The sequence below is a fragment of the Rana temporaria genome, chromosome 8 (assembly GCF_905171775.1).
Source record: "Rana temporaria chromosome 8, aRanTem1.1, whole genome shotgun sequence".
NCBI classification, from domain to species: domain Eukaryota; kingdom Metazoa; phylum Chordata; class Amphibia; order Anura; family Ranidae; genus Rana; species Rana temporaria.
The window spans coordinates 89233695-89251859 of NC_053496.1; the positions used below are offsets into that span (position 1 = coordinate 89233695).

The 18165-nt window shown below is 40.0% G+C and overlaps 1 protein-coding gene across 1 annotated transcript in view; it reads right to left on the reverse strand.

Annotated features, from left to right (window-relative positions):
• Nucleotides 1–298: 298 nt before the first annotated feature.
• The window catches only part of LOC120947147 (hexokinase HKDC1-like), a 48564-nt gene continuing 30697 nt past the window's right edge, over nucleotides 299–18165 (reverse strand). The window contains exons 10-18 of the mRNA XM_040362185.1: nucleotides 15115–15419; nucleotides 13120–13268; nucleotides 11412–11531; nucleotides 6706–6801; nucleotides 6481–6580; nucleotides 5634–5817; nucleotides 4743–4898; nucleotides 1964–2197; nucleotides 299–1320 (exon numbers count right to left, since the gene is read on the reverse strand). Coding sequence (XP_040218119.1) covers nucleotides 1149–1320; nucleotides 1964–2197; nucleotides 4743–4898; nucleotides 5634–5817; nucleotides 6481–6580; nucleotides 6706–6801; nucleotides 11412–11531; nucleotides 13120–13268; nucleotides 15115–15419 — 1516 coding nt within the window. The 3' untranslated portion in view covers nucleotides 299–1148. The remainder of the gene's footprint in view (nucleotides 1321–1963; nucleotides 2198–4742; nucleotides 4899–5633; nucleotides 5818–6480; nucleotides 6581–6705; nucleotides 6802–11411; nucleotides 11532–13119; nucleotides 13269–15114; nucleotides 15420–18165) is intronic.

Consider the following 18165-nt stretch of genomic DNA (forward strand, 5'->3'; position numbering starts at 1 on the left):
ATGCGCAGAGCAGCCAATACAGAAATACAGACTGTCCACTAACAGTGAGTGGAGTCTCCAAAACATTCACACATTGTTGGTGGACAGGGCAAAAACAGTATGTCCTACCTTGGGGCTGCTGAACAATGCACTGGCAATGGCTGATGTGCTTCTACTGGGCTGGGCTTCAGTGCTCCATAATAGGAGTGCAGCCTACCTCAGCACCACCCTAGATTTGGCGCTGAATAAAATACATTAAAATAACATGAAATATACGATAAGACCTCAAACTACAGTTAATAAATTAAATGGATAAAAGTACTGTTTAATGTCATGTTTTATTATTTTCTTTACTGGAAGTAAACTATATGTACATACAGTTACATAGCTATAACAAGAATATACTATTGGTATCTTCCCAAACAATTCCGTATGCAAAAGGTAGTTTTACCACCTTACATGTACAAAACTTGATGGAAAAGCAACCCTAAGGCCCCATTCACAGCTTCAAATTCCAGCAATGAGCAACATGTTTGGGGTGCCATTAATTCTTACAGGCACCCCAATTCTTACCAATTGTACTTACTACCACCCCAATTCTTACTGCCACCCCAAACACGGCTAGCAAGCACTCATTTTTGTGTGCAACAAAACGCATTAAAACAAGCGAGGCTTGCAAAAATCGTGCTGAAGCTACTTTGGCGCATTTGTCACATAAAGGGCAGCCCATTAAAGTGAATGGGCTGTCCTATGCTGTTGTGCAAAAAAAATAAAAAAACACATTAGCTTGATGCATAGGTTCTAAGACAGTAGACAGTGGCATGTTCTTATTGCTATACTGCTGAAAAGAAAAAAAGTCTAAATAAGCTATATAGGTAAAAGTGTTACTACTTGATAGGCAGTTCCAGCAACCAATGACTGGAAAAAAAATGGGGAAAATGGGGGGGCGAGAGGGTGTTGAGAAAGTATGTGTATCTTCATCTGTCATACTTGCAACTTCTTTGTGTCGTTGGTCAACACTTACACCTTTCTCCAATAGTTGGAAAGCCACAGAAATTTGAAGGCAATTCTTCGGGATGGACCTAAAAGCCAACAAGTTCCCCAGAGTGCTGTCACATGTTCTGGCTTACAATAAATAGGAGAGGCATTTTTTGGTTTTCGGTTGGGTTTTAAATGTTTAGGCCAATAGAATTCTTATTCTCTGCTCCTTGACTGTGAAAACGTTTGGCCACCGCAGTAATCAGCGCTGCTCCCTTCCCACTCCCATCTTCAGATAGCAAGATGGACACATCACATTCCGGTGACAGTTTCTTCACGGTTTCCTGCAAAATCCTGGAAAAACTAAGGAGAAACAAGCATTTGTCAATACTTACAGTATATAGATATATTTAACACCTGTTTCTTAAATAATTTAGATGGCTTCTTAATTATCTGCTAGGCTGTAGTGAGATTACTGATGTACAAAATACTTTGGAAAAGTCAGCTTGCAGTGGTGGCAGTAAAACATGTCTTGCTGTCAAATCATGATATATTTTAACTCATCACTGACCAATACAACAATGAAACAGTCAGATTATCATTCTAACTAAAGATTTGGTGGTATTTTGAAGCCTTTGTTGGGTAACTATACTGCATCTTCTGTAGAAAGTAGAAGAGAGCCTTTAAAATATTACACAAGGAAGTCGTATGAAAATTCGAAATTAGTCTTTTAAGATATACCCATATATTTCATATTGTAATGGGTGCCACTTTATAAATCATTTAATGTATTCTCTGATTAAAGGTAAATATACTGGAAATTCTCAGTAGTGCCATAAAACCCAACTGTGGCATAAAATAGGCTGTAATATGTTATATAGTACAGAAAAATGACAAATTTCATACATACCAATAATGCATGCAACGCCTAACTTATACATTTTTTTAATGAATATTTCTTTGCTGTTCTGTCCATATGCAATCGATTAAAATAATAATAACTTACTGTGGATGTAATTTGTATAAGGTCCCATCAACACCAACAGTAATTTTGAGATGGTCTAGGCCCCGGTTTTCTCTTATTTTATCTACAACTGCCGCCAACCCGGCTCCACATAACTTTGCTGCTCTTGTTGATACGACTCCACAAACTTCCTTTACAATGATACTGTCATCACATGTACTGTCCAAACCCAGCTGCTGCAGGATCTTCCTGACTTGAAGGAGGGCTAGACGATCACTGGGTAAAAAATATATACATATAGGGTTTTGGTGAACTATACATACAAGGAGATGTAAACAGCATAGTCAAAGAACACAACTAAACAAAGCACAGACATCCCACCACAAACATATAACTTAAGCCCAATAGCTATATTTGCCCACCATCACATTTTGTAGCAGCATGTTTAAAGGCTTATGAAGAGAAGCAAAAAAGGTCTTTGTTTCCTGATGTTTGATATGTGTTCTGAAGTGATCAGGGTACAAAAACAGTGTCCAGCACAAAGTCTTCATACATCAGTTGTTTCATTTTTTTTTCCCACTCAGGCGACACATCTTCAGTAAACCATAACAAACCTCAATCCTCACGTCTTAAAAAGTGATACTGGAAGTAAATATACTGTGACTGAAAAATAAATTAATCTTCTACAGTATGTACATTTATACTGATTTATATCAACTAAGCACTTAAATATTTGATTCCACATCCACCTGTTCAATACATATCACATTTTACATGGAGTACCGCAGCTCAGAGCACACAAAAATAATGTTAAAAGCCACAGTATAAATGCATATTCAGTTTTTAACTGTTGTTCTCCACCCTTATGTTGCTTTGTTCACCTGCTACACAGTCATTACATATCTTCCTGTGCTGTGATGGATCTTCCTGCATTGACAAGAACAGAAACTGAAGGAGATTTAACATACAGTTTTAGGGAAACCTCCTAATGGACATCTAACAATTTTCTTTAGGACTGGAAAACAGACACTAGGGATGAAAATACTGGTCCAACTTTTAAACACTGTCCATTGTTTTGTATAAGGGGCACAGAAAGAAGATGGAATGAAACAAGAGGCCAGATAGAATTATAGATAAAAGGGGACAAAGGAACCCGGACTCCCCATCATGAATTTATGATCACTGTTTCAAACACCTCTTGACCCAAAGAATTTTTCACACACAGGATTTTATTTTTTAACGGATACCGGTCTTAACCTCATCCACGTTATTCGCCAGATGTTTGACCCTTCTAAGGCTTGAAGACTCCAACAGCTCCGTCATTTCCTTCTTACGCTTGAGTATGGAGGTAAGCATCCTAAGACCCATAACTTAATTTAAAGGCACATGCGTGGACTTCTCTTTATCTACCCATGCAATTTCCACGGCTTATACAGTTTTGACTCTTTCAGGGGATGACTTTGTCCCCCCATTTTTGTTGAAATGGGAAAGTGAATTGCATACCTCTTTTTCACCTGCTCAAAAGGGAAGATATTTTATACTTTGCACACTATTCTTGCATTGCCAGAGAAGAGAAATTTCATCGCACATGGTACCACTGAACTGTGTGGGTGGTACGTGATCACCTTGGACCAGCCCCCACAAAAAGTGATGCTGAGATCCCTTTCCCACTCCTCTACTTTTCCTTACCTCCTTCCCATTCCTTTGTCCTTCCTCTCGAATCACAACCCCATCCCCCCTTTTTTTTTTCCCCCTCTCCCAATAACTGCTGTCCCCCCATCACTCTTCTACCTTGTGCTTTGCCCAATCCCTAAATGTGGGCGGAGATTGGCCTTTGGTTGTCCTGCCTCAACATTGCATTAGTCTAGGTGCATCCTATTAATCTCTGTGCCTATTGTGCATGTATATTTCCACGGTTTCCGAATTATGTGCTTTGTACTGTTTTGGTAAAAACCTGATAGAAAGTTTTTTAAAAAAGGTTGACCAAGAGAATAGAATGTTGTGCAGACTAGTGAGAGAAAAATGCAGTAGACAGAAGACATGATTATCAGGAGAGACTGAACAGCAAGATTTAGATTGAAATGAGATTGGGGGTTCAGTGGAGGATAGTGAGGTGAAGGCCAGTGTAGCCACACACCACATATTGCAGGACAAAAGTGTCACAAATGGATAGAAAAAAAAGTCTCAACTTGGTAAAATGGTTATATCTTCATTCTCTTGAAAAACTTTCATATGCTTTTACTTGCATTATGTGTGCAATTTATGCAAATGAAAACCAATTTTGCATTTTAATGATCTTATAACAAGGAGACTTCCTGCTGGGTCTATGGGACATGAGTGGATACTAAAAAAAAAAACACAAGGCCAGAAAAAGATAGGGATTGCACTACTTTAGCGTGCTAGTTAGGGGCTGTAATAATACAACTGCACTGCTAAGATACAAAGTCAAAATAATTATGGATAGAAGAAGATCCTGGACTGCCGCACTCCTTAAAACAACGTCTTTATTTTACAAATAAAATCCAAGATATTATTTGTACAATAAAGACATTGTTTTAAGGAGTGCGGCAGTCCAGGATCCTCTTCTATCCAATGCACCTTTTTGGTTTAGTGGGATGGAAGCAAAGCCAAGGGATCAGCAGTTTTTAGAGCGGCATCATCTCTCACAAACAAAACCTTGACAGGACTTCTAATACTTCCCCACTCCATTTCAAACAAGAAAAATATATGTTTTTCCTGAATGTACATGTAATACTGTATGTTTATTTAATCAATTAAGCATTTAAACATTAGTAAAAAGATACTCGATATTGATAATAACCTTTCAATCTGAGACAAAAATTTTGTTTCAAATATGCCTTTTGTCCTCAGCCTTTCAGATATCTGACCACGAAATAAGAGACCTTTTTTAGTTAGGTCAATTAAAATTTGTCTCACAATTTCTCCGAGGTACATGCCACTGGTCATCTTTTCATATCTGTATAGAGCGAAAACATATATATTAAATGTCTGTATGGCAAAAAACAGTTTTATAAGATAATAAATCTGACTACAGGTACGCCTCAATTAAATGACCAGGTTCCGTTCCAATGACCAGGTCATTAAACAAATTGGTTGTTAAACGAGGAACCACAAGTAATCAATATTTTAAGCATTCTTAACTACTGTAAAAAAAATATCTAAACACAAAACTACAGCTCAATAACTGTTTAATTTGCATGAGTACAGAATACAAAATTAAAATTCTGTACAATACAATGATGTGTAGCGCATCGTTCAGGTGGGGAAAGCTGGTCGTAAGCCTGAGTGGTCGTTAAACAGGCAAGTCTTTAAATGAGGAGTATCTGTACATGGAACTTGTATACTTATCTTCATTAACACTAATATTTTCCACATTTCCGCATTTATTGCTTTTCCTATGCATCCCATCAAAATAGCAGCTAAATCTCATACGGGACATAGAAAGCACAGTTTCTTAATCTCATAAAGGCCAGAGTATTTATGCAAAGAATTAATACATTGAATGTACCCTTTTGCTTACCTCTAAGGAGATTACATCCACTTGAACACAAGTAGTTTAATTACTTTTCTAAACTGGTTCCTCACTTTGATCAAACATCTACATTAGTGTGGGCTTGCTTATTCATGACCACTAATGTTGATAACAGTATACCAATGCAGTATTACAATGAGAAGAACACATTGACGTTACCTTTGTTTTCCTGGATTCAGTGACTTCTCGTCAACATGTCTGTCATACTGGGTCTGGATGTCAGCCAGGCAATCATTGTCTCCAAAACCTCCCCATTCGGTGTTTATACACATTCTCCCTTCATCTCCTTCCAAAAACTCAATGTTCTTCATCTCTTCCATGTAACACAAATTGCTACCAGTACCTGAGGAAGACACATTACTTTTAGGTTAAACAGTACAACACACAACATATTCCATATGATGGCCACATGTTGGGCCATCACTGACATTTAAGCTCAACAGATATCCAATTGAATATCTAACTGCCTGGATGGAAGATGCAATAAGTAGTGGGCTACATCAGCATGTGTGTGAGGCTCTCAAACTATTACTACCAATGTTTCCAGGACTATATGTGCAGTCAACACCTGACCAGACTTCCTATATATGCCAGATTTGACAATCAACACACCACATTTGCAGATCGGACCACAGAAAGAAGGCAGAAGTCTTAGTCTAGGCTGCATGTGCATAGACAACCTTACCATGTCCCTAGGTTTAGATCACTGATATAGCTTCCACATAGTAGTCCGCTCCTAAATTCCCTGTTTGTGTGGTATGCATGGTCACTGGACCTTTATCTATTGGATTCTAAAAAAAGACACTTCTGAGGTATGTCCAATAGAAAAAAACAACCATAAACCTTACTTCCGATACAGACCACCAGCTGTCTTAAGTATATTTTTAATTGTCAATTAAAGTAAATCATTTTAGCTATATGTCCTGTATGAATAATAGCCATTTCCAGATAGGTAATAATAGCACATATTTAACTGTAGGAACTTATTTATGATCATTTTAATTACCTGCAATGAGTCCAATCTCACAATGTGGGTCTTCATACCCACAGGTCATCATTGTCCCAACTGTGTCATTAACAATGGCCACAATGTCTAAGTCAAACTCCTTAAAAACAGAAAGGAACATTAAAGTATGCTGCATGCTCCTTGTGCATTGTAAAATTACTGTCCAGTGAGGAGCTTTTATCTTTATTTGTTATCAAATAGGTTTACAAAACGGAGATCACTTACATTTCTCCTCTTGATGGCTTCTCGCAACATCTCTACTACGTCTTGCCCTTCACAATCTGTGGCCTTGAAACCTTTTGTCCAGCCCACCAATGTTCCCTAAAGCAGATATAAATGAACGATCAGAATGGAATGATATTTTTAAAACAATTTAGTAGATTATTAAATAAGGAGGAGCTGGGCAGTCACAATAGGCAGGTATTTTGTATTAACTTGTGTCAGTTATGAGTTGTGCTTCTTTATCCAGCTTGGTTAATTTATTGCCAAATGAAAAAACTGCAACCCTCAGCGGAGCAGCAGATAGTTTAGCGCTACCCTTGAGGGTGGCACTAAGTGCTTATGACTGTTGGTATGAATAGCTATTACAACCTGGCAGGGGTCATCTAAAAAATGGTGCGTTTCAGCACTTTTGAAGTTGAGTAGGGGTTACCTCACCGTTAATGAAATGTTTACCTGTCTACGGCCAGTACTTCACCTATAGATAAGTATATAAAAACAAATGACAAATTGCAATATTTTACATCTATATATGCCAACTTAATTGTAACATAATATCTCCAAACCATTTATTGTTTGTGATTACACAAGATAACCTAATATATAACTAAATTATATAGGTTTCCCTTTCACAGGGCACCTGTTCTCAAAAAGACTCTCAAAAGATCACTCTAAATGATAAAGGCTTCCCTTTCATAAGGCACCTGTTCTCTAAAGAATCTACCATGTGCACATTTTCTAGGCTACTCAATAACAAAAAAAAAAAAAGACTAAATTCAGCTTGGCTGTCCGAACACCTGTCCGAGTCAGAGGTTAAATCTCAAATGTAATGGATACTGCTTAACGAGATGTTAACACCAAGATTTCAGGGCTACATGCCAACTATTAATCGAGTCTGGAAACTGTGAATCTCCCACTACCTACTATGAAATTTTGATTGCCGTTTACTGGAATTGTGATGGTTTCTACCCTCATACCTCATAACGATTGTGGTCTGTGAATTCTCTCTGACCAACTCCCCTTCCTCTCCTCTTAAGACTAAGCCTCCTCTATTTTCCATCTTTCCCATCTCCCTTCCCTTCGCTCATGCTTATAAACCATCTACACCCCATCTTTTTCCTTCGTAATAATATTTGTTTCCGATAATTGAATAATTAACACAAATACATTATTTTTAATCTACAGTTTTTGTGTTCATGCTGGTTGAATGCATATACAGATTCTGTAATACTCCTAATAAAATAAAAAGCTTGAACAAGGAAAAAATACTAAATATGTTAAGCAATAACTCGTGTTATTTGCCACAATGATAATTTGTATCCATTAAATTGTTAGCCAGGTGCTGGGCTACAGCAATATGGAGAAGGAGACATTGCCTTATTCTTCTCCTCCTCAAGATATTGATGTTATGCTGCATCATTCTCCTCTGCCCAGCAGGGGGAGAGCTAAAGCCAAGCAAGCCTATAGACTTCAATGCGGAGCACTGAAAATGCTGCGAGCTGTAGTTTGAGATGGCAGCTATATAATGGCTACACTATAAGACTGCTTTCACACTGAGTTTTTCAGGCATTTTAGCGATAAAAATCGCGCCAAAATAGCTCCTAAAAATCTCCTATACTGCAGTCTCAGTGTGAAAGCCCGAGGGCTTTCACAGTGGAGCGGTGCGCTAGCAGGACCGCTCACTTGGAGCGGTGTGTTTACCGCTCCTTCCCATTGAAAGCAATGGGAAATCGCGGTAATACCGCTGGCAATGCATTGCCGGCGGTATTAATCCTTTTTCGGCCCCTAGCGGGGGTTAAAACCACACCGCTAGCGGCCGAATACCGCAGCAATTCCAATGGTATAGCGACACCTCTGTTTGGATATTCTTCTGCCAGCTGGAGACCATATTAGCAGAGATCTGAGCCTGAGACTGGGAGTAAGGATACCCGAGGACAGCGCAGCACCGCCTACATCACAGCACCTGTACCACTGCAGCAGGGAGACTGGAGCGCCCACTCAACAGAGAAAAATAGCATACACTAGCTCAACTGCTTAATCAGACTTCAGTGGCTGGAAGCTGGTGCTCAGGCTGGGAAGTTCCATCCCCCAATATGGTATATTCACAATCAAGTAGCCGGCAGCTCAGTGAACTCTTTGTTGCAGAATCTTTACTTTGGCTACATATCATCACCCTCTGCTTTCCACCGCTGATTGCCAGAGGCTTTAGGGGAGAGACTGAGGGGCCCCCCTTCTATAGAAAGAGGTCACTGTAGCATGCCAGGGACTGGTCAGAGGGCTATTCGCCCATTTTTGATTCTGCTAGCAGGGACAGAGCCACTGAGAGCAGGACACCAAGTGTACGCAATCCTTACCAAACCCTTACTGCACCTATACCAACCCTAAACCGCATTAAACCAAAACTTTACTGCATCTGAATCACATCTACCATGTACATGTGCCGAGACTTTATCATACCTATATTGTACCTATACTGCTTGCAAGTTAACTGGGACTGTCGTTAAGTGCACCAACGGTAGCCATCAGAAGAACATCTCAAGAGACTGCCCATCCCTTGATAATTATTCTGCAAGTCCCATTTGTTCTGCTGTCCCCTCTGCTACCATCTTCCTTTCATCTTTTTTTTGCACAGTGCATACCCAGTTGGTCTAGAACTAGCATCACCAACATAAATATGTGCTCTGGCTGTATAGTTCCAGCACCCAACCTATTCAGCGGTTCCTATGGGGGTAGCGCTCCATAATTATTTTCAGCTCTCGTGGCTCAAAAACACATTCGTAACAGCAAATAGCGATTGTTAGAGCACTGAGATTTATAAAATTCTGAGAGGCAGAATACAAAAAAAATGCAGTCGCACATATTTGGGCATATTTAAACCCAAGAACAAAAAATAAATATATTGAGACTGGCCAGGCAGGCCTTACATATGGTGACTATGAATGCTTTTTTTACACCTGGCGAATCTGCTAACACCAGGGCTGATCAGCCCTATAGGCTCACTATGCAAGCCGCTTAGGGCCCCGCAAAGCTGCGGAGGGCCCCCGAAATTACTAGAGGCCCCGCCTGGTGAGTGAGAAGTCATTTTTGGCCCCCACAACCCACTTCTCAACTCGCTGGCTGCATGGGAGAAGAGCGGAACACGACCCCCCCCCCCGCTTCTCAACTTTAATCTTGAATGTGACATGTCACTGTCGGCAGCCCCCCCCCCCCCCCCGCTCAACTTTAATGTGACATGTAATTTTGCTTAGGGCCCCAGGGAGGTCAGGATCGGGGCACTGAGTAACACACTTCCTGACCTAGGGTGGCAATGCTCCCTCACTGTACATAACAGAAACAGGAGAGGACTACAGAACTCCACCTCTTTGCTCTTTTCCATAACATGGGGAGGCGTGCTTCTGAAAGTTAAAGTGTCTAGTGTTAAAGTCCAGGCAAAAACAGACTAACTTTAAACCTGCTCTCCGCCACATTCCAAAGCCAATCTATCTAACCATGTAAAGCAAAAATCGCTGTACCTGCCTATTCTACAGCCAATACGGTTTCCATCGGCAGAAGCTGTGCGCAGGAGAGGACCGACAGCGGCTGTGAAATGGCTGGGATGTGACGTCACCCATAGACTTACTATGGGGCTTCCGTTGTTGGATGCCTCTCCTGCACACGCCTACACACTGAAGCCGCAAATGACAGCTGATGCTGGGACCAGATCGACGCCAGAATAGGCAAGTATAGCGATTTTTGCTTTACAGGGATAGATTAGGTCTAAAATGTGGCAAGATCAACAGGTTTTTTTTTTGCACTTTTCAAACAGATATATAAAAAAAATGCATTAATGATATATTTAACACACTAAAAGGAATCAAAGGGAAGTTAATTGTGAAGTGTTTACATACTCTTTAATGTCATGTTTATTCTTTATATATGCAGAAAACAGTCGTCATACTTTCTTAGATATGCCATTGCTACAGTAAGGAAAGTTTGGATTTTTATTCTAGTGCGCTAATTAGCGAGATTTTCCCCCAGTTCATGTCCCAGGTGGCACCAGTCGCTAGGATAGAAAGTTGGGAGAAACCTCTCCACAGGAGCATAGACAGCCATAAAATCCTCCCACCTCTACTTAAAAAAAAAAGTGTTTTTGATTTCCAAAGCCTCGTACACACGGTCGGACATCAAACAAACTTTCCCTTGGATTTTTGTCCGAAGGGAGTTGTCCGGTCACACCCATAGCATACACACGCTCTGACTTTTCAGCAAACTTTTCTAAAACTTTCCCAACATCATGTGGTTTTTCTGCTCTTTTTCGCCACCCTTTGGTTAACTTCTGCTATTGTTGGTTGATTTTAACAAAGTCTGAGCATGTGTATTTGCACTTTGTACAAAAGTCCGATGGCTTGCTGTACACACAGTTGGACTAGGCACCATCGGACTTTTGTTGACGTAAAGTTTGTCCGTTTGCAGACCAAACTTTTTGTCCGATGAAACCCGAAAAAGTTGGTCCGATCGAGCGTACACACGATCAGACAAATTTGAAAACTTGCAGATTTTGAAGTTTGTTGGCAAAAAGTCCGACCGTGTGTACGGGCCTTTAGCTTTTCTCCTGTTGATAACATTTACCCTTGCTTTCAATTCCAGGAGTAGAAGGTGAAGAAAAATCTTGTGCACTAGACCTTCCCCACTCTAAAAATCTAAAAATATATGTTTTTTACAGTGAGACTCACCTTGTCAATCCGATCTTGTTTACATGGAAAGGAAAATGTAAATCCCAATGGCAATGGAGCACCTTTAATTCCCATATAATCTAAGAATTCTGCGATGCATTCCACAATATGATCAAATAGCTAGAAAATACATAATAAAAATGGATTACCAATTATATACAAGCCACTGTTATTAACATCCTGCCACCAAAGCATCCAGCTACTCATTGCTAGTTGTTACAAGCTTAAAATGCATTCATCAAGGTAGACCAATGGGGTTGATTTGCTAAAGGCAAACAGGCTCTCCACTTTGCAAGGGTATCTTCCCCCTAGCTTAGTGTAGCACTGCCCCCTTGGGGGTTGCTTAGAATTGAATGTTCATGCGCTACCTTGACCCTGTGAACTTTCCAGTCCTTCTGACACTCTAGGTTCAGGCATGTGTATACCTTTAAATAACACTGGCACAATGCAGATTTATTAGCTCGCTCTGGTTTTACTTATTCAAGAGAAGAGTCTTGTAACAGGGTATTAATCAGCTAAGTCATGAATAAACAGCCAAGATTTAGTTGAAAATGTCCCCTAAGGCAATTACAGTTTGAAATTACAGATGTAGAATATCAATGTACACAGGACAATAAATGAATGAATCTCTAAGAAAGGCTACTGGTTGCTGTCTATAATACCACTGCTAAAGGGGAACCCCAGGCCATCCTATTATACCTTTAATCCTAATGAGAGATGTGGTAATACAGTATAGGCATTAGTAGTGTGTCCCTTTAAATAGCAATAGAATAGCAGTGTCCAGGATGTTAAGGCCTTGCAATGATCTTCACCGGCAAGCTGGAGCTCAAAAGGACAAGAATTCTGAGTGTGGAACAGTGATATGTAGTCAAGGCAAAGCAGCTGAGCCTGGCCAGCAGTAATCACTAAAGCAATTCCAGGTGTAAGGTGTCTGTATACAGTGTTCTGTGAAATATGATGGTGGCAGGGATTCAATTGGTGGGCAGATGCCCTCTCACCAAACTAGAGAACAGTGTAGGAGTCTCCTGAAGAGTGATTCAAGTCGATTCTTCTTTCTGCAAAACAGACTGGCTTGGACCGCGAGTCTTCTGATCCTGCTATTTACAGTGACGCTGCGGTGGTGCCCATTGCGTAGCAAGCGGCGTTGGAGCTGGGATCGTCGGGTTGAGCACAGTAGGCCATAGTCCGCTCGCACAGCAGCAGATGGGTGTCTACGATGAGATCCAGGAAGCAAGACCCTTTAATAGCCTTCCCCCAGAGATCTTTCCTTGGAGCAGATGGCCTGCTGGGAGATGTAGTCCAGGGATAGTTCTGCTAATCAAGGATGTCTGTTCAGGAGACTATAGTTCCCGCAATGCTCTCTGCTTGGCTCAGGGAGATGATGCATGTAATCCAAGCCCAGCTCTACAGGAACACAGACAGTCCAAGAAAGGAGAGGGAAAGTCTGCAGTGCCAGAGTAGTCCACTGTCGGCTACATCAGTGAATGTGGTAAAAATGTAATTTGGAAAAAATGCCCAACCACTGGATGATGGAAGTCAGAAGAGCCTCACCTCAAACTATGCTAAGGGAAAAAATACCAAGCAAAGTGCAAATTCTATTGCAAAGTGAACAGCCCATTTGCCTTTAGAAAATCATCTTCGATGTGCCACTTATCTTTCAGCTTCACAATAAGACTGGTTGTAACATGCAGGCAGTTTGTACAATTACCTCTTCTCCAGTTCCTTGCATTATCTCTAGAGGAATGGCAAAGATCTTATTATACATTTTCACATAGCGCCTTCTTCCACTGCGGATCTTCACTAGCAATACCCGGAAGTTTGTTCCTCCAAGATCCAAAGCCAGAAAATTTCCATTCTCTGCAATATATTTTGTACCTATTACTGCCCTTGTACAATAATGTTAATGTAATCAGCAGTGCTAAATCAATTAAATCTGTTTATTATATTGATGGTCTACAGGCTGGTTTGAGTATTTCTTACATTTTGGGCTCCCAAAATGAAATCTTTAGGTCCTAGAAAAAAATGAAACACCAATATTTTGGATGCTACCCTAAAATATGTTATGTTTAATTATACAGTAGTTTTTAATAAGGATTGATCAGTCAGAGTACAATATACTCAGAACATCATGAATAAACTTATACATGCTAATTACATTACCTTACAGCAAGGTTTATCAACTCAAATATTTAATTATACCCACAAAAGTAAATGTTTTCAGGATCTCTCTAACTTTGGTGGCTTAAAGGATATGTTCACCTTTACAAAATAAAATAAAGAAACAAATAAATGCATACATTTTTACCTGCAAAAAAGGGTAGGGCCTGTTTAGCATTGCACCCATGACCAGGAGATTGTGGGTTTAATGCTATGGTCCTGCATCCCATCTGTGTAGCTGTCTGCCCATACCTCTAAACCGGGCAGGCAGTTAATCAAACTCCATGACAATAAGCTAGATGAACTACCTAGAATAGTCGCAAAGGCTGTAATACTTGTAGTTCAGCGTTTCACAGGGATCTGTGAATCAATGATGTGGCTGTGTGGGCGGAGCTCCCCACCTCACTGCCACAAGGAGTGGGGGATAGGGGTCTGATGCTGAACATTTTACACCCAAAATATGGGTGTAATATGTTCAGAAAGGTGAACTTATCCTTTAAAGCTGGGCTACATGCAGATATAAAAATACCCCTGTAAAAAAAAGGTATACATGTGAATGTATTTTTAAACTAGCAATTTCCTGAATTTTTCTCAACATCAAAAAATTTTTTTTACTGTCTGCACTTCTTCACTCTAAGACCCCTTTCACACTGGGTCGCTTTGCAGGCGCTAGAATGCTAAAAATAGTGCCTGCAAAGCGACCTGAAACAACCGCTGCTGTCTCTCCAGTGTGAAAGCCCCGAGGGCTTTCACACTGGAGCGGTGCACTAGGAGGACAGTAAAAATAAGTCCTGCTAGCAGCATCTTTGGAGTGGTGAAGGAGCAGTGTGTATACCGCTCCTGCCCATTGAAATTAATGGGCACTGCGGCTATACTGCCGGAAAAGCGCCTCTGCAGATTTTCTCAGGGTGTCAAATATACGGAGTATGCCATAATGTTTATACTTGTATATAAAATATCTAAAATGTATTGATTATGCTACTGTACTGCACACTACAGGATGTAATTATTTTAGCAGGGAATCCCTGGGACCTGAAAAATATTTTAAGGGTTCTTCCAAGTTAAAAAGGTTGAGAAAGGCTGCCCTACACAAAAGAACTAATAGATGATAGGTACTAGGAGTCAATCAGGTATGTTACCTTATGTGCATCGGCTGACAAGGAACATGTTAGCATAAAGAGAGAGCAGAGTGAGCAACAGAATGAGCAAGAGAGACATTTGCTCCTTTTCTGCCCAATCACAAGCTGTGGAGGGTGAGTGTGGTGGTGACATATCTGTATTGCATAACTGCAATAAAGAAAAACCAGGTCACCAACCCATACCTGCTGTCTAAGAGGGATGGAAGTTTTTTTTTTTTCAATTGCATATTTAGCCGTTTGCCTGGGATTAGCTTTTTTTTTTTTATTTTTTTTTTTGTCCTTAAATCAGCAGAGGGAAATGCTGATCTTTTGGGAATTATATGGGACTGGAAATTGGAAAAAGAAAAACCCAGAGAAATAAACTCATGTAGAATTTCATACATCATGGATAGTAGTAGAATACGTACCCGTCCCATCAGGTGTTGCATAAACATATGTTGGTAACATTTTCACTGTGGCTTTGTCATGAGTTTCTTTCTGAAGTCCACATTTTAGTTCAGTCAACATTCTCTGCTTAATATCTGCAAGTTTCTCATCACTGGCACGGAACACGTCTAGTACTTCATCAATCTCCTTGCGTTGGGTCAGAAGTCTACAAGCCACTGCTGTAACCATAGCTGCCCCTCTCCCGCTGCCACATTCTGAAAGCAGGAAGCGTACATCACAATTGGGGACCAGTCTCCTGACCACCTTGTGGAGCCGTTTAGCATATCTGAAAAACAAAACCACTGGGTAGGTTTCATGGCTAGCATCATTTTTTGTATAACCCAAATGCTGTATTTTGACAGTGATCACCTAGGGTTATTTAGTAGCATGTGACTGGACATACACCTTAAGCACCTTGGTACATTACTTAGATCTTGACAACTAGGGACCGGGAACACAATAATCAATGCAGTTATTAAATACAACTTGTACAAGGAATGTGAGCAACAGAATAACCTCTAATTGGGGAACCCCAATTTAGCTCCAGCAACCTACAAGGAGTCGGTTGTCATTGCTCATATAAATGTACCACAACAGTCTATTCATCGGTTCAAAGCACTTTTCACAACATTTCAGTAAAATAAATTCCATTAAGAAAGCCTCCTAAGATTTAAAGCAGGCAGAATGGGATGTGCACTATGTGACAAGCACAACTCTCTTGAAAGCAGGGTTCATATCCCATTCTATAGCTTTTTTTTTCTCCTGCATTGTTTGTTTTGTCACTAAACATTTGTAGTAAATATGTAGTCTGTAGTAAAAAATGCATCTCATTTAAATACAGTAAAACCTTGGATTGCGAGCATAATTCGTTCCAGAACCATGCTTGTAATCCAAAGCACTTGTATATCAAAGCAAATTTCCCCAAAAGAAATAATGAAAACTTAAATGATTTGTTCCACAACCATTTATTCATAGCTCCTTCAGTTTATAGTCCATATAAAAAGATTATAGCAATGGGATAAGTTGTGTAACCAGAAAATGTCCATCCACAAATGGAAGCCTCCCAAGAGGATTAGAAGCAGAGCTTTTTTTCTCAGAAAATAGGTGCAGGAACTCAACCACGACCCGTTCAGATTTCACAAACAGTATAAGGGTCTTAAAGGGGCATTAAATACCAGAATTGCATTACATACAGAGTGCAGAGTTCAGGGGGTTACACACAGAGTACAGAGCTGTCACTTGTAAACACAGAAACCAGACTTCTGTGTTTACAAGTGATTGTGGTGAGCAGGCACCAAAGGGTCTGAGCCAGAGGTGGTGGAACTGAGTTCCCCCAAGTTCCCCCAGAAAAAAAGCCCTGATTAGAAGCAAAATCTATCAGGAGCTACAGAGTATAAAAGAGAAGAGCGGCGCCTCTAAGTGTAGCAATATGGTTACATTTAATGAAGATACAACATTTAGCAACTCGCATAGTTGATTAAAAGAGACACATTTAAGTATGCAGGCATCCGGGGTAAAGCTGTCCACATAGACTGTCCTCTGCATCGCTGGCTCTCACTGCTGTCAGTCTGCAATCATGACCGGGAAGACTACCCTGCAGTAGAGAGATGTAACCACTCAGAGTGCAGCGTGGAAGGAACGACAGATGACAGTGAGGAGGATGGTCTATGTGGACAGCTTTACCCCAGATGCCTGCATACTTAGATGTGCCTGTTTTAAGCATCAACCATGTGAGTTGCTAAATGTTGTACCTTCATTAAATGTAACAATATTGCTACACTTAGAGGCACCTCTCTTCTCTTTTATACTCAGTTGTGACATGACACTACTTGTATATCAAGTCAAAATGTATTAAAAAAATGTAGCTTGTCTTGCAAAACGCTCTCAAACCAAGTTACTCTCAAACCAAGGTTTTCCTGTATGTCTTGTGAAGTTCAAGTGATTATCAAAGTGTGTAGGGTTGATGAGCAATGGTGTGAAATGTTTGATAATATGATCTAAAAGAGTCCAGGTGGTAATGTGTTTTTTTTTTTACGTTGAGAAAAAAAAAAAAAAAAATATTATATATATATATATATATATATATATATATATATATATATATATATATATATATATAGGATCAGCTGCCACAGACAATGACAGGAATCATGCCTAGTGACAATCTATATATATATATATATATATATATATATATATATATATATATATATATATATATATATAAGGATTGTCACTAGACATGATTCCTGTCATTGTCTGTGGCAGCTGATCCTAGCCCTCTGGAAATATAAGAGGAGATAACTTGATGTCTTATAATATTTTGCTGTTGTTGAAATGACTGCACATAGTGTAAACCTAAAGCTACACACTTATATAAGCAAATCAGCTGCTTGGCCAATATACAACATTAAAGCTTTTGCACGGGAAGAATAGTCATGGAATAATTAAGGAGAATAGTAGACATCCCCAATGCTAGCCTCTCTTGGTGGAAAGAGGTGATTGGCTGAAAAAGGTGCAACCTGGCAAAGAGGAGGTTTAGAACATTCTCTCATTTATTCACGTTTATCCTCCTTTCACACTACCAGTAGTGTATCACCCAATATTGTCGGCTCATGATGCCTTTATTATTTTATTATTGCCGAAAAGCAATTTCACATTTTGGGAAAGAACCACAACTGCGAACAAAGCATTAAGCTTGTGGCTGCGGCATGGCCACTGTTCACTTACATGTTAGAAATACACTGGCAGTGCCGCCGGTCAAACTCATGAAGCGTTAAAATTGCCAATGTGTACGTACCTGAGCAGCACAATGTCCACTTGTACATAGGTGGTAGGTCAGGGGGGCAGTAAAAATGGATTTTTACCTGTTTTTACCACTCCCTTTCTGCCTTCCTAGCCACCTGTATAAATGGAGCCTTAGTCACATCAAAATTAATAGGTAGATTCAGTAAGAGTTAGGCCGACTTATCAGTAGATAAACCAGCCTAACTCAGAATCTACGCCGATGTATGTTTAAGCGTATGCTCAAA